This window comes from Peromyscus leucopus, chromosome 15, assembly GCF_004664715.2.
Source record: "Peromyscus leucopus breed LL Stock chromosome 15, UCI_PerLeu_2.1, whole genome shotgun sequence".
Classification (NCBI taxonomy): domain Eukaryota; kingdom Metazoa; phylum Chordata; class Mammalia; order Rodentia; family Cricetidae; genus Peromyscus; species Peromyscus leucopus.
In genome coordinates, this window is record NC_051076.1 from 48,347,761 (window position 1) to 48,370,371 (window position 22,611).

A 22,611-nucleotide genomic window follows, 5' to 3' on the forward strand; every position below is an offset into this window, starting at 1 on the left:
GTCCTGTTCCCTCTGCGGTCACATTTCACTGTCAATGTCTCCAGCTCCAGGGCGCATATGTTTTCGCTCAGCTCCTGCCAGCACGTGTGCAAACTGATTTCAAACTTCGCTAATTGCAACATCCCTGTCACTGCTTTATTTATTTATTTTTTCATATCGGTTAATTATTTTTTCAAGTTAATAAACACGGCTTTGTGTACCTAGTGCTTTTTTTTCCCCCACAGGGTATTGTGTTGTTGAGGACATACAATTTTATTATCCTTTAAAAAACAGCGCGTTTTGACTTGGTGGTTATTATACCATGCAAACTCCTTTTTAAACATTGTTGACCTAATTTTTGAGGACTTATTCTGGAATTGGTTTTTGTTCATATTTCTGGAGTGGTCTCTCTGGAGTCTCTAATAACTACCTGAGGCATTTAACAAGATCCTTCTATTATATGCTTTTAATTCTATTTTTCCTAATACACACAAGATTTGCTTCTTATTTTGTGCACAGGATACTTTCTTCCCCTAATTATTTTTCTTTCCTTAGCTTCTTGTATCATTTGTATGGGAGTATGTGAAGCAGCCAACTAGCTTAAGGACCCCAGTGCAGATTATGGGAGTTTTTTTTATCTATCTTTTTTCTCGTTGAGCTCAGCTCTACAAGTTCCTTCCTTTCACGTGCTTCCTCTGAGTGAGGCCTTTGTCTTTTGTTTTCTCAATTTAGTAAAACTGCCATGATGTACTTGGATCATCTTTTTCTTCAGTAGGAACACAGGCATATGTGTATGTATATGTATATGTATGTATGTATTTATATACATACACCTGAGTAAAGTAGATTTGTTTGGGGGCTGATCCTGCTGTTTCCCTTATTCTTATGCACCACATTCCCACTGTGCTCATGTTGTTCAGTCTGAAAATAATTGTTTTGTGTATCTTGTTAAGAATTTTAAAAATTTGTGTGGGAATGCTATTCCAGAACTCTCTGCTCCCATATGGCAGGGAGCAGCAGTTTCCCACTTACTTGTAAATATGTTTCAGACCTCAGTTAACTATCAAAATTCAGAATGTTATTTTTTTATTCTTCATAGGTATTTTATCTATAAAATTAAAAAAAATCAGGAGTTCTATATGTAGGTCATATAATGATGTCTAACCTTAGATCAAAGACATCACATGAATTCTACTTGAAAATTAGCTCAGAAATAATCCTTGAAAAGAACTCTGCTTTTAATACACAATAATATGTTGTGTTTGTTTGTTTTGTTTTGTTTTGTTTTCTACCTCAGCATTTACCCTCCCCTCATCCCTGCTGGGTGTTATTCATTTCTTATTCTTAGGATTTGTCATTTATAATGAGTTCATCAACTTTGTTTGTTATACTATTGGTTATGTGTCAAATCACCTAAAGTGGAATTGCATGAAGTCAGAAATAATCCCTCTTCTCTTATTCACAGACATTGTGTTTGTACTCACTGGTGTATCTCAGTAGGCACTTACTAATTGTATTTTGAAATTAAAAAATTAATTCAAGTGAAGTTTGCTTTCTCTAGCCTAAATTAGGATAGAGGTACAATTGTAAAATTTAAACCATTTTTTAAAAAATACTCTAATGTGATCACCAAAGATATCCACCTTCTTGAATCCATGATCACCACTCAGTACAACTTTCACAAATATCCTATTCATTTGGTTTGTATATCCTCACTCCCTCTTGAATCTGTGCCTGTTTTTTTTTTTTCCTTCATAAATTGTCTCTGTTGATTTTTACTGCATTTATAATCTCTAAATGTAGGACTATAGTAGGGGTAGTTAAAAGATGACTTCCCAGCTATACTCAGTTCTTCTGGGGCCTACTCTCCTTCTCAGTCATTATGCTTTAAAGTGCTTCCTGTACTCATTATCACATGTGTGTGTCTTAGAACTGTATGTCACATGTGAAACCCAAGTCTCTTTATCTAAATACATGCTTAGTATTCATACCTTGGTAATTTAGATATTTAAATAATATGTTAAAAACATTATTTCATTATCCAAACTTGCTTCTCCCTAAACACCTCAGGGTCAGTGAATGACACTGTATCATTCAAATTTCATATAACCTCAAACTTGTCTGCTCTATTTTAATTATTGGACAATCATTCAATAAACTGACAAGTTTGCATCGCGTCTATATTTACCCACAAATCAGTTGCTGTGCAGACTCCAGTGCCACATGCATGACAACCATGATTCTCTCCCACTCAGATAACTCTTTGTGAACCTGTGACTAGCCATCCTGCTCCCGTCCCCTGACATGTACCCATAAAACAAGCTAACTTTTCACATTCCAATAAAAGAAATACTGTACAATGAAAAACAGACAATACCGCATGCCTGTTGTGCCTTATTCACAAGATGTTCTCCAGTGTTCTGCTGTCTTCTTCAACTTTACATATCAAGAGAACCCCATTTGTGCTTTTCCTTGGGGAAATACCAAGTTCACTGCTGGCGGTTTCTGCTTTCTTGCATGAGAACACAGACAACCAAGTCTGCTGCTGTTCTATGGCTTCAGCAGTATCTACTGTTTCTACCAAGATTTCCTTGCTCACATAGATTCTCAGTCTCAAACAACATGAGCTTCACTGTAGCCATCTTCCTGTTTGTCTGGCCCTCAACTACACCTAAAATTAAGTAGGCATTCCATGCTTTCCCCTTCACTCACATAGAGTCTCATATCCTCTACTCCTCACACCATCTAAACTACTTCCATTTAATTTTTTTTTTCTTAAAAAGTTCTATTCTCTCAGTACTAAAATCAGTATTACCTTACTAGGGCTCCCGTAATATAGTGTGGGTGGGTGGGTGGTGTGCATGTGTACACACGCCAAAACTTAAAATCTGGATATTCATTGTACATTCACTCTTAGTGCCACAAATCACACTACAGTGTTCAAAGGAATGGTTCCCTCTGAGGACTATGAAGAACTGCCTGTCCCAGTCGTCTGCCCATTAATTAAAGATGATGAACTTATGGACCCAGGACATTCTCACTTATTTTTGTTTCTGACTTTCATCTTCTTATAAGCATATGACTCATAATGGAAGAAGCCTACCACGATGATGCATGGGTAACTTAATTGCTCTGTAAATACCCATTTGCAAATAAAGTTATGTACTCAGTTACTAAGCAGAAGATACAATTACATTTGGGTTATAATTTAACTTGGAGTGTTGAAAAAGAAATAAAAAAGACCAAGTGCCCCCAGGGAAACACACTAGATATTATTACTATTTAAAATATAAAAAAAAGGAACATTTTTTTAAAGTACAAATTAAATTGAACTTTTTAAGTTGTAAGGTGAACCTTTGAGAGCATAAGAACAGAAAGCTAGCAGAAAATGTGAAGGGGACAAATCAACAGACCAGAGCAAGTAAGGGAGCAATGAAAAGTTCTCCCCCAGAGTGCCTTCATGCCTTTGGGAAGTTACCTGCTCTGACTCACATAGAGTCCCAGTTGGTAAACTGAAGGCTAAAGAGTTCCTAAGGACGGAATAACAAATATCATCTTTAAAAAAAAGAAAAAAACTTTGGATACAAAGAGTTGGGGGGAAATAGGTAATACCTACATGAAGGAACGTGGACCTAAGTAGTCTGTGCAACAATAGTATTCTTTTTTTTTTAATGAACATAAAGGCATTATTGAAAATAACATTTAAAATTTATCTAATATTAGCACTTAGAAAATATTGCTATTTCCTGGATCCTTCAAAGCATCTAATGAATTATAAACCAGAGAAGTTTTAGTTCATTTCTACACTAAATTTTCAAGTTCATTCCTTTTTCAATTATTTATTTTACATCATGACTGCCATTTCCCCTCCCTCTCCCCCTCCCAGTCCCTTCCCCTCTAGCTTCCCTCTACCCCAAACCCCTCAATCCACTTCTCCTTTGTTTCTGTTCAGAAGGGGTCAGGTCTCCCAACAAAGCATGACATCCTGAGTGTACTGGATTAAGGTAGGTATGGGAAACTTGAGGGATAAGGTTGGAAGTAGATGGAAGGGGAGAGTAATGAGAGACAAGTCTTGATGTGAGGTGACATTTTGGGGTCAGGTAGAAACATGATGCAAGGGAAACTCCCACAAATCTACAAGAGTGACTCCAGCTAAGACTCCTAGCAATAGTGGATACATAGCCTGAACTGACCATCTCTTGTAATCAGATTGGTGCCTACCCCAATTGTCATCAGAGAGCCTTCATCCAATAACTGATGGAAACAGATGCAGAGACACATAGCCAAACATTAGGCAGAGCTCAGAGAATCCTTCTGAAGAGAGGGAGAAAGGATTGGGAGACAGAAGGGTCAAGGATATCACAAGAAAGCCCACAGAAACAACTAACTAGCCTCACAAGAACCCACAGAGTAAACCAACAACCAGGGAGCATGCACAGGACTGACCTATATATGTGACAGTTGTATAGCTTGGTCTACTTGTGGGACTCCTAACAATGGGAACAGGCCCGGTCCCTGGTACTTTGGCTGGCTCTTGGGAACCTATTACTCATACTGGATTGCCTTGCCCAGGCTTAATACAAAGGGAGGTGCTTAGTCTTAATATAACTTGATATACCAACAATCTTATCCTAATGAATTAGGCACATGGCATCTGATGGGTCCTCTTTTCTAATAGTCACTGAGGAGCATGACAGGATTTAAAATTGTTTTCAATATTGTCACGTGCTACTAAATAAGTCCGTGGGAGGTAGCAATGTTCCTTTTAACTTAAAACTTATGTCCAAGTGGTATATTATTGTTTGAAATAGAAAACACAGTAAATATTTGTTGGATGGATGAAAGAGGAAATGATAAAGGAAGTAGATCATAAAAGGTGCTCAAATGTAAACTTCAGGACAGATAGTTAAGATACAAATAACAAATTAATGAATGGTGGGGCAGTGAGTACTAAATAACAGGCATGTAAATAACAGTCATTTGCCAGCCTCCAAATGTGGAAAATGGTAACGGACATGTGAAGAAAACATCTGACTTTGAAAATTTAAATAAGTGATTAAGAAATGAAAGAGAACAAAAAGGAAATACATGGTGGCCTGAGTAGATGGATGGGTTTGATAACAAGAAAATAATATCTCCTTACAGATATGAAATCATGCATGTAAATGACCAAAATGTGAAAATGGTAAGTAAAATGGGAGTCAAAATTGAAGATGAGAGTAGCAATGGTCTCTTTGATAAAAACAGATACAAAATATATTATGAATAGCTCAATGGGAACAAAGTCAAGTGTTTCTAGGGAAAGGGCAGGCAGCAGTAGCACACAAAGTGGATGTCAGGGAACCCTGAATACATGCTAAACTAACTATAGTTTTAAACAGTAGAACCACTTTAATTTAGAAATTTGAATGAAATGCCATGTGAAGAGCAAGCTATTATGGGCACAGGGAGAGTTCCTCCTAATGGGAGGGGCTTAGGAGTTTTGCTGAGCTGGGCACAATACACCCCCTACCCCACCCCACCCCCCCACTCCCCCACCCCCGTGAGAAATCTCATTAACACTACTGAGCTTTGCTTCTCTCACCTCTAAAACAATTGAATGAAATGCCATACTGTGACAAATGCCTGGCCATATGAGAGCTACTCAATAAATGTCAAATAGGTCTGGCTCTTTTTTTCCTCAAGTTATTTAATTAAACAAACTTGGAACAATTGTCCCAGCATGTATATACCAATAATAAAATGTCAACTCCAACTTCAACCTGGTAAAAACATGCAAATCTTTGCAGAAAATTAGAATTATATCTGAAATCTTTGATTAGTATCATACTAAGGAAAATAAAAGTGTATTTTCTTTTAAAAGCGTACAATACATGCTTTATCTGTGTGTGTATGTTTGTACTCATTTGTATGTGTGTGTGTTTGTGTGTGTGTGGGGGTGTATGTGTGTGTTCTGTATGCACATGAACATGTGAGTTGTGCACTCATGAGCACACATGTGGAGACCACAGTAGGAATTCAGGAGTGTTTTTCCATCCTCCTCCACCTTACTGCTTGAGATAGGGATCCTCAGAGAATAGGAAGGCCAAAATTTAGGCTAATCTGGCTGGCTGGTGGGTGTGAGAAGCCATCTTGCTTAGTCCTCAATGCAGCCATGTGCAACCATACTCTGCTTTTTAGTTGGAATCTGGGGATTTTAATGCAGGCCCCCATGCTTGCAGAACTAGCATTCTTACTCTATGAATCATCTCCCCACCCAACACACTTCATTGTTTTTTACATACACTTAATCTGTACTAGCTAAAGAGAATTTTGGCTTAAGTAAATTTATACTTGTCCACATCTCCTGTGTATTCCACAGACCATCACCTCCTGGACGCCCTCCCAACTAGGTGCTCTATCCCAGCCCCCAATTCAGGAGGAGAAAATCAACAAGATAGACAAACCCCTATCCAAACTAACTAAAAGGCAGAGAAAGAATATCTAAATTAATAAAATTGGAAACTGGAAGGGGACATAACAGACACAAAGAAAATCCAGAGAATCATGACATACTTTAAAAAGCAATGATCAAAAAAAAAATCTAGAAGAAAAGAATAATTTCCTCAACAGGTAATACACTTACCACAGTTAAATTAAGATCAGATATACAATTTAAATCAACCTATAACCCTTAATGAAATAAAAGCCATCATTAAAAATCTATCAACCAAAAAGAAGGAAAGAAAGGAAGGAAGGAAGGAAGGAAGGAAGGAAGGAAGGAAGGAAGGAAGGAAGAAAAAGGCTCAGGGATAGAGTTTTAGAGCACAATTCTACCAGACTTTGAAAGAAGTTAGTGCAGAAACGCCCCAAATTATTCCACAAAATAGAAACAGAAGGAGTATTATCCTATTTGTTTTATGAGGCCACCATTACTCTGATACCCAAACCACATAAACACTCAACAAACAAAGATAATTCCAGACCAATTTCCCTTATTAACATAGTTGCAAAAACACTAAATAAAATACTTGCAGACTGAATCCAAGAACACATAGAAAACATCATCCACCATGGCCAAATGGGCTTTATCCCAGGGATGCAGGGATGGTTCAACGTATGACAATCAGTAAATGTAATCCACCAGATAACCAAAGTGAAAGAAAAATATGATCATCTAATTACATGCAGAAAAGGCTTTATAAAAACCCTACATATAAAACTCACAGAACACCAGGCATGGAAGCCCACACCTTTAATCCCAGAACTCTGGAGGCAGAGGTAGGCCGATCTCTGTTCCAGGCCAGCCTGGTCTACAAAGCAAGTTCTAGGACAGCTAGGGCTATACAGAGACACCCTGTCTTGAAAAACAAGACAAACAAAAAGTCCTAGAATAATTATTAATACAAGGCACATATGTGAAAATAATAAAGACAATTTACAGCAAGCCTATAGCCAACATCAAATTAAATGTAGAGAAACTCAAAGCATTTCCACTAAAATTAGAAACAAGACAAGGCTGCCTGTAAACTTGATATCTATTCCATATAGTCCTTGAAGTTTTAGCTGGAGCTACAAAATGACTGAAGGATATAAAGGGGATACAAAATGGAAAGGAAGAAGTGAAAGCATTATTAATTGCAGATGATATGTACATAAATGACCCGAAGAATTACACTAGGGAACTCCCACAGTAGATTAAACACATTCAGCACAGTTGAAACTCAAAAAAAAAATCTTTAATCTCCCTATTTACAAACAACAAAGTACTGAAAGAAAATCAGGGAAATAACCTTTCAAAATGTCCTTAAATAATATAAAATTTCTTGGGGTAATTCTAACCAAGCAAGTGGAAGACTTACATTTAAAAAAAATGTTTTAAGTCTTTGAGAAAATAAATTAAAGAGGATTTGTGAAGATGAAAAGATCTCTCATGCTCATGGATCAGTAGGATTAACATAGTAAAAATGGCCATACTATCCAAAGCAATCTATAGATTAAATGCAATCCCCATTAAAATTCCAACACAATTCTTTACAGAACTTGAAAGGACAATTCTCAATTCCATATAGAAAAATAAAAAAACTCATGTTAGTTAATATAATCCAGAACAACCAAACAACTGCTGGAGGTCACTCTCCCTAATTTCAAGTTGTACTAAAGAGCTATACATTAATAAAAAAAAAAAAAAAAAAAAAAAAAAAAAAAAAAAAAAAGAACACATGATGTTGGCATAAAAATGGAAATGTTGATCAATGGAATCAAATTGAAGACCCAGACAAAGATCCACACACTTCTGGATGTATGATTTTTGATAAAGAAGCCAGAAATATACACTGGGGAAAAAAAGAAAGCATCTTCAACAAATGACATTGGGCAAACCTGACGGCTGCATGTAGAAGAATACAAATACATTCATGTCTATCACCTTGCACAAAACTCAAGTATAAATGGATCAAAGACTTCAGCATAAAACCAGATACACTAAAAGCGATGGAAGACACAGTGGGGAATAGGCTTGGTTTCACTGACACAAGAGATCACTTTCTGAAAAGAACACCAATAGCACAGACAATACAGTGGGCAATTAATAAATGGGATCTCATTAAACTGAAAAGCTCTGTAAGGCAAAGAACACTGTCAATAGAACAAAGTGGCAGCCTACAGAATGAGAAAATATTTTTATCAACTCCACATCTGATAGAGGACTAATATCCAAAACATATAAAGAACTCAAGAAACTAGACATCAAAACCCAAATAACCCAATTTAAAAGTGAAGTACAGTTCTAAACAGAGAATTCTCAGTAGTAGATTCTCAAATGGCTGAGAAATACTTAAAGGAATGTTCAACATCTTTAGCCAATAGGGAAATGTATATGAAAACTAACTTGAGATATTTTACACCTGTCAGAATGGCTAAGGTCAATAACACAAGTTACAACCCATGCTGGGGAGGTTGTTGAACAAGGGGAACACTCTCCTATTGCTGAGGGAGTACAAAACTACATCCAGCATGGAAACCATTATGGCCGCTTCTCAGAAAATTAGAACGCAATCTACCTCAAGATGCAGCTATACCACTATTGGGTATATACACAAAGATTAATCCATCCTACCACAAGGACACTTGCTCAGTCATGTTCATAGCTGCTTTATTCATAATAGCCAGAAACTGGAAACAATATATATGCCCATTCACAGAAGAATTGATAAAGAAAGTCTGGTCCATATACAAAATCGAGCATCACTCAGCTTTTAAAAAAAAAAAAAAAAAAGATGGCACAATGAAATCTGCAGGCAAATAGATGAAACTAGAAAAAATAATACTGAGTGAGGTAATCCAGACTGAGAAAGACAAATGTTGTATTATTCATTTATTAGTGGCTATTAGCTGTTCAGTAGATGATAACCAAACTACAATTCTTAGACCCAGAGAGGTTAGGTAAAGAGAAAAAGTCTTGGTGGACACATAGATCTTCCTGGGAATAGGAAATAGAATAAATTCTGTAGGTTGACTGTGGGCAAGAAGGGACAGGAACAGGAGGGAAGAGGTAGAAAGTAGATGGGATAGAGGGAGGGCATAAAGGGAGCAAAGGTTGGAATTGAGAGGGAAGGGCAATTGGAGAGTAGGGTGCAAACCTAGAGCAATAGAAACTTCCTGGAATCAATGAGTATGATCCTAGTGAGGATTCCTTGTAATGAAGGACCATCTATTGCAGCCATGCAAGGCTTCCAGTTGTGGGACTGGGTTGTATTAGGGTGAGTTGTTGACATAGGGAGTCTGGTGGAGCTCCCCAAACAACCCAGGCAAATGCTAGCACAGAGATTTATTTGCTCTCTGCAAACTGCCAGCCTGTCCCATTGCAGAGGACAACATGCCGAGTGCTTATTGAACATGGAGAGGTCTATATAGAGCCTTCTCCCCTATGTTCTAGGCTTTTTGGTGTTGGGGAGGAAATCTGCAGACTACTGGGAGAGAAATATGGACACCAACCCTGCCACAAAAGCTTTGACATATACAATCTGTCAAAACTACAAGATGCACTGGGTGCACAATGGTGCAGAACTTGTAGGAGAAGCCAACCAATGGCTTATTTAACTTGAGGACCGCTTCACAGAGACGGCCCATGCTAGACACTGCTTGTGTAGCCAAGAACCAGAAACTAGATAGCCCAGAGACCTAGGGAGCAATCAAGCATGACTAGAGAAAAATGAAATGATACTCTGGTATACTCATAGATCAGTGCCTTGTCCAATTGTCACCAGAGAGGCTTCCTCTTTGCAGAGACACACATCCAGACATTATGCAGAGAGAGAGAGTCTAAATTGAAGGGTTCCATCCAGTCCCTCCACTTGGAGTTCAGGGAATCCCATGGAAGAAGGGGAAGAAAGATTATAGGAGTCAGAAGGAATGGAGGACACCAGAAGAATATGGATCACTGAATCAACTAAGCAGGGCACAGATGGGCTCACAGAGTCTGACACAGTAAACACAGGAGCTGCATGGGTCTGCACCAGATCCTCTGCATCTCTGTTATGGCTGTTAGCCTAGTGCTTTTGCAGAACTTGTAACTGTGGGAGCTGGTGAATCCCAACTCCTGCCTGCTCTTGAGACTCTTCCTCCTAATGGGTTTCAGTGTCCAGCTTCAGTGTGAGAGCTTTTGCCTTGTCTTATTGTATTCTCTTGTGTCAGGTTTGGTTGTTGTCTCTTGGAGGCCTGCCCTTTTCGACTGAGAGAAGGAGAGAAAGTGGATTCAGAGGAGAAAGGAGTGTGGAGGAGGAGCTTGGAGGAGTGGAGGGAGGAAACTTTTTGGAATAAATTGTATGAGAGAAAAATCTATTTTCAATAAATAAGTAAATAACAACAATGTATGAAACCTTTTGAAATCCACCCTATGTTTTGTCTTCCTTAGAAATCCAAAGATTTCACTGACTGAATTCACATTTTTATCCTTGAAATTGATTCTAAGCCTAAGGGAAGAGAAGCATCACTCAATGTTAGTTGTTCAATTAGTGTTTCTCCACTGTATGAAAGTAACTCCACTGCCATATTCACTACTGGAAACAAAGTAAAACCTTTCTCTCCTTACAGTCAGTTAAATATGACCCTACACTTTCATTCCAGTAGGGGATTTTGTGATTTTTTTTTCAACCCAAGTCAAAGTATGCAAAGACATGGCCTAGGAATGAACTTTGACTACAGACAGGATACAGAGAGAACTTCCCCAAAATTTCTGATATGTTTCACATATCTCTGGGTAGTAAATTTGATTCAAATTATAGAGACCTTATCATCCTTAGCCAAGTAGAAAATATTAACTTCGGTGAGAAGACACCATTGTTCCCAAGTCTCTGAGCCTTTCTAAGAAACTCACTGTGTACTAGAGGCATAAGAAAAAACAGTGATTTCCACATGATCAGTTAAAGGGTAACAAAGTAGATTATTCTCTAAATAAAATAAAAGACTCCTATCAATGCAGTGATTATATCATAGCGGGATTAGAAAATCATGATAGAGGCATGATAGGTTCTCTTTATGTACTTACCACCCAGAGAGAACAATTTACTTAAATAATTGAAAGGATTTTTGTATACAAAACCCCCATGTATTTACCATCTAGTCCTGAAAAAAAAAAATTGAATCAGGTACAGTTCTTCTATAAAGCATAAAAAGATGTGCTTATTAACGGTTGAAGAGTTAATGAGCAGTGCTTTCTACTCTCCTGAGCGCCCTTTCCCCCAAAGCTGGAGGAGGGCTGCAGGCTGAGGGAATTGTTGCAGGGCCTCTCTCATAGAGCACCGTTTGCATCAGTGACTATGCCAGATTTTCCCTAGCAAGTAACATAGAACAGCATAACATGAACATTTATTACCAAGCAATATGTTTAGATAGAGTTAGATATACCTATACCTATACCTATAACTATAACTATAACTAACTATAAATATATATATATATATATATATATAACTAGATATATAATATAGTTAGGTAATAAGCATAAATTTATGGGATTTTATATTTCTTAAGTAAGTCTTTCTGAATTAGAGCATTTGCCTCCCCTTGTTTCCCTGGGACAGAAAAATAGTGTTAAAAGAAGATGAATAAAAATGCACTGGAGTGTCTAAATAAATTTTCCCGAGAAATACCATGTATTTTATAACAAATTACAGAAAGTTTCTTCCTGTCTCAGTGCATAGACACTTCCCTAAGCCTCCATTTGCCCAAATCTGAACACAGGACAAAGAAGCAGGGATGATGTTGCTTTAGTGTACTCATGGATGTGTGCATGTGTGTGTGTGTGTGTGTGTGTGTGTGTGTGTGTGTGTGTGTGTTGTGTGTCTCCACTATCCTCCAATTCCAGTTGATTGCCAGGACCCAATTGATATTCCTTTCATATTCCCTGTTGCTGAGGCCCTGAACTGTAACATTAACAATACTCCTTTGTTTCAGAAGGGTTCACTTATGCCCCCAAATCTACCAAGTACTTACTACTCTATTTCTTCATGGAATTAACCCACAGATCACATGTAGTACGCTACCTATTTTACCAGGCCTTGCTCGGCTTCCCTTATCACTTTGAATTGCAGCTGTGAATAAAACAAAAGAAGTCCGTCAAGTGTGAGGACGGCAGTCACATTTTAAAATACATGAGCAAGTAAAAGTGTGCATGCTGCTCCACTGCAAATCTATCTGCTGTTTTACTGGGCTCTTAAAGATGACATAAAATTATAATGAAAGGAATTACTTTATCTCCTGCACATGGAGTGTTCATCATAGGATCAATTTTTGCCAAAGTGAACGCACCTTCAATATTCTACTTAATTAAAAGCACTTAAAGCTATATGCATATTTACTTGAACTAGATTACAATTTCTATAATTTCCATAGCATGTAGGAGCAGCCTCCTGCTTCTTTTTGTCTTAGTTAAGGCATCCATTGCTGTGAAGAGACACCATGATCATGGAAACTCTTATAAAGAAAAATATTTAATGGAGGTGGTGGCTTACAGTTCAGAGATTTAGTCCATTATCATCATAGTGGGACATGGTGGCATGCAGGCAGACATGGTGCTGAAAGGTACCTGAGAGTTCTATATCTTGTGCTGGCAACAGGAAGTGGTCTGAGACACTATGTGACACTTGAGCATATATGAGACCTCAAAGCCCACCCCCACAGTGACACACTTCCTTCAACAAGGCCACACCTCCTAATAGTGCTTTGGGATCCATTTTCTTTCAAGCTACTACACTATCCTATTGTATAAACATTTACTTTAAAGCTCTAATACTAATGATTTTCTTATTGTTTCCTTATTTTTAAATTTGATAGTATTAGTTTCTATTTTTGATTTTTTTTTTCCTTTTAAAATGTTATTTGCTGGCTTCCCATTTGCAGAAAAGTACAGCTTTCTGTTCCCTAACCTGACCTCATGCTCACTTCCCTTGCTCCATATCTTTGGAATAGAATTCAAAGTTAATTGAGATGTGATTACTATTGCACATTCATTCTGCTGGCAACTGATCTTTGTAAGGTAGGAAGAACGTCACAGTTCCATTTCAATCTGCAGTAGCTCATTTCCTCCAGAAACCTTACTGTACCCTAGACATTTGTTTTTCCAATCACAAATGCAAAGTATATCTTCTCTAAGCACTTACAGAAAAATATTCTAGAACTGGGTGGCTTATATATAAGAGGACTTTCTTTTTTTTTTTTTTTTTTTTTTTTTTTTTTACTGTTCGGGAGGCCATAGTCCATAACAAAATGCTAAAGACATGGATTTCCCTGTCAGACCACATACCTTGGATGGCTCCTTACAAGGCTGTCCCATAGTAGTAGTCCTTAGTATCAAAGTAGCAAAAGCAACCACTAGTGGAGGAGTCATCCTAATGGTTTCCTTTCAACTTTATTTCCTATTTGAAAGACCTGTGCCTAAATACAAGTCAACTGTGACACTGTGGGAGCCAGAGCTTCAACTTGGAAGTCTGAATAGGTCACATTCTGTGTGCACCATTTGTCAAGCAGCAATCTGTTTTCAGTGTGTTCACCCACGTCAAAGAACAGCAAATTAACAACTGTCCATGGGCAGCCCTCCATGTGCTATGAGGTGACTCCTCAAATAGAAACTGTTGCATAGTTGTTGGCTCAAGACTGGCTTTCCCTGCATCAAGGGAAAGCCTACACTCTCCACTGTGTTGGGTATCAGAGTCCACCTTTGCTTTGCTCACACTTAGAATTTGGTAAACCACAGCTTTTAGTATCTTCACAAGAGCTGTATGCTGTTTGAAAGCTAATTCTGTTAGAAATTCTATAACTACCCTTTTACCTTCTTTGTTTTCCTTCTTGAGAAAAGATAAATCCTTAGGATATAGAATTCTAAGTGGAAAAGGTTTTTTTTTTTTTTTCAGAAATTTTTTTTTAAAGAATTGAGTTTTTTACTTCTAACTCCATAATAACTGCCTGCACACACACACACACACACACACACACACACACACACACACACACACCTCTCTCTCTCTCTCTCTCTCTCCTCTCTCTCTCTCACACACACACACACACACACACACACACACACACACACACACCACTAAAATTCAAATTTAATCATGCTTGCTGTCATTTCGTTATATAACACTAACATGAATTCCAGTGCATCATCACAGCAAACCAGTCAATATAAATGCATGGAGGCATTTGGATTCTCCATCATTAGTTTTTTTTTTTTTTTTTTTTTTTTTTTTTTTTTTTTTTTTCTGTTTCTCTGATTAGTATTCCTCATGTTAATTTTGCCCTCTATGTTACTACTCTACCTCCAATGCAAGTTGGGTTATTTCACAGACATTATGCTACAATAAGCAAGGCTTACACATTTGACAGTTTCATTGCCCAAATGTGACTGAATTGGATTGAGGTTATATTTTGGGCCTTGTTAGAATTCATAGAGGAAACTGGTTCTCCGTTCCCCTCTCTTCACCTACTACTATGTAGATATTATTTCATCCACTCGATCCTGGGTGAGGATATATGATGTTCTCACAATTTACTCTTCTTTTTAAGTAAGTTTTATTATGTAGTTTATTTTTCTTTGCAGGTCCAGTGTTCTTAAGCTATCTTCTAGGCCTCTTACTGAATTTCCCTTTGTTATTTTGCATTTGATTTCCAGAGCCTTCTGGATGATTCCTGAATGTTTATGGGTTGTTTGATTTATTTTGTTCTGCTGTATATTATTCTTTTTGATATATGCATCATGATCTCACATTACACTTAAGGCGTTTATTGAATATCAGCATCTTCTGAATAGATATTGTATAACCGATTTCTTCAACCACATGTAGAGTATGTTTCTTCTGCTTCTCTGATTTCTCTTTCCTTTCTTTGGTATGAATTTTGTGTTCTTTCATTCTCTTTTTCTTTATTGTTACCAATTCTCTAAAATGTCCAGTGATTCTTATGGACAGAATATATAGGAGAGAAGAATTTAAAACTGAAAAATGCTAAGAAAAATGCTGATAGGATGGTAGTATATATGGTTTCATTATAGGGTAATCAAATATTGCACCAGGGATTTCTAACTTTGTATACTCATATGAACATATAAGTGCATTCCCATGTGCAAGAACACACACATACACACACACACACACACACACACGCACACGCACGCACGCACGCACGCACGCACGCACGCACACGCACACCTGAATATAGGGCTTTTTCTCTCATGATGGACCACTTCCCCAAGACATATTTATTTGAAGAAGCGTATAAAACACTCCAAGCAATTTGTTCTCAATCAACTAAGACATTGCATGTACATAGGTTCCCAAAATTTTCTTTCTGAGTTAGACAGTAGAGGATTCACAGAACGAACTGTCTAAATAACATACCTCTTCTCCCAGGGCTCAGGGAGTAACCAGGAATGCAAATGAGAGATCTAGGGAATCTGCTCCTTTCCCTGACTTTGAAAGAGTCCTACATACAGCCGCAGCAGCATCTGGCCCCTTCTGTCCTGAGGCTTTTGAGGTCTCCTTGCCAACAGCATCATTTGTAATGCATGTCCTCTTTAAATCTAAAATTTAACTTGCTCTGGATGAGTCAGTTGCCGCTCACCTAGTTGCTTTTTAACTTCCAGATTTCTACTACTGTTGCCTCATCTACTCAACTTTTAGTCCTTAGGGGTGTTTTTATTAACTTCTTCCCAGTTTACTACCATCAGGAAGAAATGGATTGCATCTATTTCAATGAAAGCTTCCCAAATTCATGTTGTAAAGTTAACTCTAGAAGTTACTATACATTAATTGTTCAGGTAATATGTATATATGTATATATATATGTGTGTGTATATGTATATATTTATATATACATATATATGTATCCCTGCTTCTCAACAAAAAGGTTAAAATTTATAAAATTAAAAAGCCATGTGAACAAGATTGACAACTACATGTAAAACAATAACACACACACACACACACAATGTTCATTTCAAATTCACTACTTTATCAGATCTGACTGGAGCACTTTTATGCCCAAATATTTAGAAAATCTCAAGTTGCAATTACATGAAGTAAAAAAGATCTGGACTAAAATAAAGTAATATATGTGAAAAAGGAGAAGAGTGGTGACATTTTAAATTTTTACTTTAGTTTGTGTGTCTGTGTGTATGTCTCTCTGTCCTTGTCTCTCTGTCTCTGTCTCTCTCACTCCCTCTGTGTGGGTGGGGGGGCACATGTGTGGAAGTACCCACAGAAGCCAGAAGAGGGTAGTCCAGACCTCCTGCAGCTGGACCTACAGGCAGTTGAGAGCCACTTGATAAAGCTGCTGGGAAGTCAAGTTGGGTTTTTGTGAGAGCAGTGCATATGGTTAACCACTGGGCCATCGCTTCAGCACTGACTTTCAAAAAAGTAAAACAAGTATTTGAGAGCTTTTCTGATCATTTGTTTAGGTGATATCAAATGTCTAGTTTCTGGGCTGCCATGGCAAACATCTATAAACTCAGGTTAATCCACAGAAATCTGCTGTCTCACAGATCCAAATACTAGAGTCTGAACTCAAGGTGGTGACAGAGCTCTGAGGGGAGACAAAAGTCTAAGAGTATTTCTTTGGCTCTTTCATTCACTTTCATGTTCCTTTGAAACTCTTCATGTATATGCCTTCCTTAAAATTTTCTTGTATAAGACATATTTACTTTGGGTAGAGACTCATTACCCATTAATAGTGCCTTCATTACTACACTAAACTCTTGTCAATATTTCATCTGTAGCCATTGAGAGTAAGGCCTTCAACATGAGAATTTTGTGGAAAGAGAATCAATTCATAGGAACTGTCTTCTAATGAAGGGTGGGAATGCTCTTTCAATTTACAAACATAGGAGTAAAAAGTTCAAGTACACTGCAGTGACCATGTCATATAGCCAATCATGTTATGACTTACTGATCCAAATTCATACCAAAAAGAAATGCAGTTAAACTATCTCGTAGAAAACTGAAGTCATAATTCAGTAATTCATTTAAACCAGTTTGATTTAGAGAAGTTTGGGCTTAAAAACTACATCACAAAAATTCTGTTAAGTCAAAAGTTACCCAACTGATCCCTACATACCTTTTCAAACAACGAATATTTCCAGTGCCCACTCTAGATAACTTGAAAAGAATTTTCAAAATAGCATATATTTTTAAAAGAAATTCACCAATTGATCCCATTATACTCTGCTTGGAACCATCTGCTTTCATTTGAAGTTCGGGAAATTCAGGCCATCTTAACAAAACTCTATCTTGTAGGACATATTTAGCTAGAGGATTACTAGAAAGCAGGGAGAAGATTAGTAAAACACTTTTGTTGACACAATGTATAGTGTTTTTAATATTAAAATAATTATAGCTAATAAATAGCTTCTTAACTTTCGTGAAAATGTAAGGTCACAAATTTTCATTATGGTAGTTTTATGTTTTCTGGGGTTTTTTATTGTTTTGGTTTTCTTGTTTACTTTTTTTTGTCTGTTATTTCTTTGTTTTGACTCAAACCAAGCAAAAACCTTGCATGGTGGAAATCAAAGTTGACTGAAGGGGTTTTTCAGGAAACTTACAGACGATGTTCTGTCCACTTCGCAGCGGCTGCTCAGAATGAAACAGGCCTCCGCATTGTCCATCCTAAACACAGACAGGAAACAGAGTAACCATATTGAAATGCTGCTGGAGTAAGTGTGGCATGGCCTGCGCGCCACACCCTACATGTGTGTTCTTAAGCTTAAAGGAGAGTTGGATGTCTTGCCGAACATGACTACATTTGTGAGAAAAAAACAGCTCCAGAATTTATTGCAGAAAAAAAGAAGTTGAACTTAGCTGTTATATTTTCATTAATATGCTTTGCACAAATTAGGAACACTGCTGATCTTTATTTTGTGGATAACTCATCTCAGCTACAACTACTCAGTTAGAGAGAGAGAACACATATGCTTAGTAGTTTTAAGTCAAACTCCACTGTGTGTTTATGTTTCCAGGAGACTGGTCAACCTTTTGTTCCAAACGCTTTTCTCCTCATGAAAATGTTTTCTCATTCTCAAAATTAGTAACTTAAAAATGTGTTTTAGTCCTTCACAAGTAGCAATTTCAAAACATAAGAATGTTTATTTTTCAAATGAGAATGATTTATCTTTCTGGTACACTGTGATAAAATTAGGTTTTTGACAAAAATAATATTTTCACTGGAGAAGAGAGACAAAAAAGCCCAGGAAACTAATCCAAACAAAACAATTCTGAAGAAAACATGATTGCTAAATAACATTGGTATTGGACAACATTCTCTAAGCGTCACTTTCAGTAAAGCAGTTAAGTCATGCAACTGACCTTTGGGACTTGTTTGGAGACTCCTACTCCTTGTTCCTTGCATGGGGAATTATGCTGAAGAATGTATTAGTTAACATTAAATCCCAAATATTTTATATGAAATTAGGATTAGAAATGTACATACAACAGATAGTCTGTCACCCTAAGAGAAGTCTTGTTCGACCCAGCTCTTTGAACAGTCTAGCTGGACAACAGTCTCTTGTTATCCCTTTTTTATGATTTATCCATTTTCAATTCACATGGAGGGTTTTCTGTAAATGGGACCCTTTTTTTTTAGAGAATCATTTTGTTACTAGTATCAGCACATAGAATCCATCTGAGGTATTTATAGCTAAAACAAAAAGCCTAAATTCAATTCCCAAACAAGAAGTTTCATCACACATATCCATATTAACACACCGTGGACAAGCTGTGGGAAGAACTTAACTCATAGTAATTTAAGGAGAATGATGTATACAGACAAAAGAATATAGAGCTTTAGAGGATGTAAATGTGGCAACATCCTCTAATAATTATAGAGATATCAAATAAGGAATAGTTAAATCTCCAGTTCACATGAGAATTTGGTAACATCTGACTTTATAGAACTGTCACCTGTAGTATTTTATAGAGATATACTCTAAGACAAAACATATACCCTTACGCTATTTAGCTTTCCAATATTTACCATTCATTCTATTGTGGAAGTTTCTGCTTAATGTTTTGTTTCTTAAATTAAATAATCAAATAAAACGAATTTCAGCTAAATTTATTTTCTCTTGGTAAATTAAAAGTAACATCAGAATTTACAACTACTGGATACCTAAGCATCACTTGGTACATTAGTTGAGTTATGCAAACAAAAAGTCTTAGGTTATCAACTGTGATGAGGCAATCTTTACATCTAAAACAGTACATGAGAGCATCCAAGAAAAAACATGAAAGCATGCTTAAGTCTTTAAACTGGCAAAAGGTATCCAGCAAAGCCTTGCCAGCTAAAGATTTCTCCTGGTTTTGAAACTAAGGAAATTTTTTTGTGTTAGCCCTGATCCCCTGGTGACCTCAGTCCTCCCAATCTATTCCCTCAACCACTTCTGTGTTAGAAGACCAAATACCCATAATAGGTAGTTAGACCAGGTCACTTTTTAAGCCCTGTTTACAGGCATATGTACAAGACGAGGGCAACTCCACAGAACCTTTCAGGATCCTGTTTCCTCCAGTTCAGAGGACTCTTCTGACTTTGACCCCAGCAAGATAAAAGGTGTCTGTTGCTGAGTGCCTGCTGCAACCTCCTTAAAATTCAAACTCTGACTCATGCTTTGATATCTCACAAATTATTTAGTCTGACTCTTTTATTTGTGAAATAAAAGCAGAATTGTGAAATTTGGAGACTTCTCTAATGGGGAGTCTGAACACCGCTTGTCTATCTTTGACAGCTAACACAATTCCATCATGGCGACGTCTCATTGCATGGTGTAGACATGCTATCTTAGACATCTGCTTTAAAATAAAAGTAGGAAACAAGAGCCTATATTTCTAGCATTTTTATTTTAAAATTAGTAAAATGGAGCCAATTTTTTTAATTTAAATATGTGTGAAATGTATCTTGCAAATATTATAAGAAAAAAGTCATCAAAATACTGAAAATTAAAAGATGAGAAATAGAACGTAGCAAGGATGCCTACTTTGCTCTCAGGAGATCCTGATCTTTAAGTGCTGAGCCTTGAAGGTAGATCACTCTCTGGGACCACATTGGAATCTGTAGCACCCTCCGCACTTGCACATCCATCTCCGTGGGACACAAAATCACCACATAATAATCCTACTCGAGGTAAAATGGGCAATGACATAAATACAACCATGCTTTACGTTATCCTACAGAGGTACACAAAGTACTTACAGAAATTTTCCTAAATTATGATCAAGTTGAAATAAATTCTTGGTAATAAATAAAGTTTATTTTAAATTCAGAAAAAATTAAATAAGACTGCACTATGATAAACATAAAGTGAAGAATGCAAACAGTCAGTGAGTCTGAGCTATTTTTAATTGCATCAGTACCACAGAGGAAGATAGTCATGGAGTACACACTACACACTCCTTCAACTTAGCACTGCAGAGTGAGTGTAAAACACACACCGGATGGGAGAAAGAAAGGTTTATGAGTCAATCCATACTTCAAAGTGTGGCTTTTTAGACTGAAATATGTTTAGCTAATATAGATTTAACTTCTGATGAATATTTGTATAGTTAGGAGTTTTGAAGGTATATTGAAAACAATAAATGATTAAAAAATGGTTTTAGATCAAAATATTTCAAAGTGTACCTTAATTTAGAGACCTGGCAAACACATTCAGAACATAAAATGACTTAAAACTAATCTATAAGAATTTGGCTTCTCTGGAGACCATTCCCTATGATGTCCTAATAAAATATATCTACAGCAACATGTTTAGTATTTAAAATCTTTATATTGTTAATAGATAGACTTAATTATTATGAAATCATTTTATCAGATTTTCTCAAAATAATATATAATATTTATAAAGAAAATTAAAGTGTGGGAAAGTTTAAAAATGTAAGTTGGGAAGAAACAGTGTTAAATCAATATACTATGTATTTTAGACATCACTTAGATTATATTTTATTCAGCATTGTCCTATGCTTTACTCACACAAATTCATTCAGGAAAAACAAAGCAAACAACCGTTTCTTAACTGAAGTAATTGCACTGGAAAAAAAAATTGCCTAAATCTCCTTTGTCTTTCCAGTGCTTTGTCACACTCCAGAATGAATACACAAAAGGCAACTTCCAGGCACTGGAGAGATGTGTTGGCAAGTAAGAGTGCTGGACACACTTAACATAGGACCTGAATTTGGTTCCCAGCACCCACACCGAGCAGTTCACAACAGTCTACAACACCACGGTCAGGGATCTGACACGATAGTTAGCTTTTGCGTTCAACCATACACACAGATGCACAGACACATACAAACCCACATAGGCACACAGAGACACACATCTACACATAAAAATTAGAACCTTACAAGAGGGAATTTCCATACTCTCACATTCCTATCAGCAGTACTTTTTTTGGTTTTTCAAGACAGGGTTTCTCTGTGTAGCTTTGAGCCTTTCCTGGAACTCACTTTGTAAGACCAGGTTGGCCTCGAACTCACAGAGATCTGCCTGCCTCTGCCTCCCGAGTGTTGGGATTAAAGGGGTGCGCCACCACCGCCCAGCTTCAGCAATACTTGTAACTACACTCTCCATGATGGTTTCTTCATTGTTTTTTTGTATTTCATATAAAAACCCATGGCTTTGTAAAATTTTCTTTTATCCTTTACCCAATAGAGAAAAAAAAATCCTTTAAGTCCAATAAAATATTTGACTTAAAGCAAAAACAAGTCCCACCTGAGTTTTAGCACAGGTACAGAAGGGAACCTCAAGGCTGTTTATTCATCCAGCATTTTTTCTATGTACCTCATTAGTCTTTCATTTACCCTTTTTAAATGTGAGTATATAAATAAAACCGCCAGAATGCAGGCTGCACTATCAGTTAATGTACTATAAAGTATGATTCAGTATTGTACATAATATAATTCAAATTTACCTGCAGTCTTGGATGTGCATAGAATTCATTTAGAAAATCCATAAGTAAGTCGATCTTCAATGAGCTGACACACAGGACAACGTGCTTCTCAGTCTGAGCTCTGTGACGACTATAGTTTCCACCTGACTTTTGTCTCTCCATCCACAAATAGGCTAATTGCTCAAACTGTAATGAATTTTCCACATGTGAAAGAAAAACATCACACAGGA

At 37.0% G+C, this 22,611-nt stretch overlaps 1 protein-coding gene across 5 annotated transcripts in view; it reads right to left on the reverse strand.

The window, feature by feature from the left end:
• The window catches only part of Kcnt2 (potassium sodium-activated channel subfamily T member 2), a 344,440-nt gene that overhangs the window by 147,160 nt on the left and 174,669 nt on the right, over positions 1 to 22,611 (reverse strand). For all 5 annotated transcript variants that reach the window (XM_037211345.1, XM_028859443.2, XM_028859446.2 and 2 more), the window contains exons 10-12: positions 22,403 to 22,567; positions 20,474 to 20,610; positions 18,050 to 18,113 (exon numbers count right to left, since the gene is read on the reverse strand). In XM_037211345.1, coding sequence (XP_037067240.1) covers positions 18,050 to 18,113; positions 20,474 to 20,610; positions 22,403 to 22,567 — 366 coding nt within the window. The remainder of the gene's footprint in view (positions 1 to 18,049; positions 18,114 to 20,473; positions 20,611 to 22,402; positions 22,568 to 22,611) is intronic.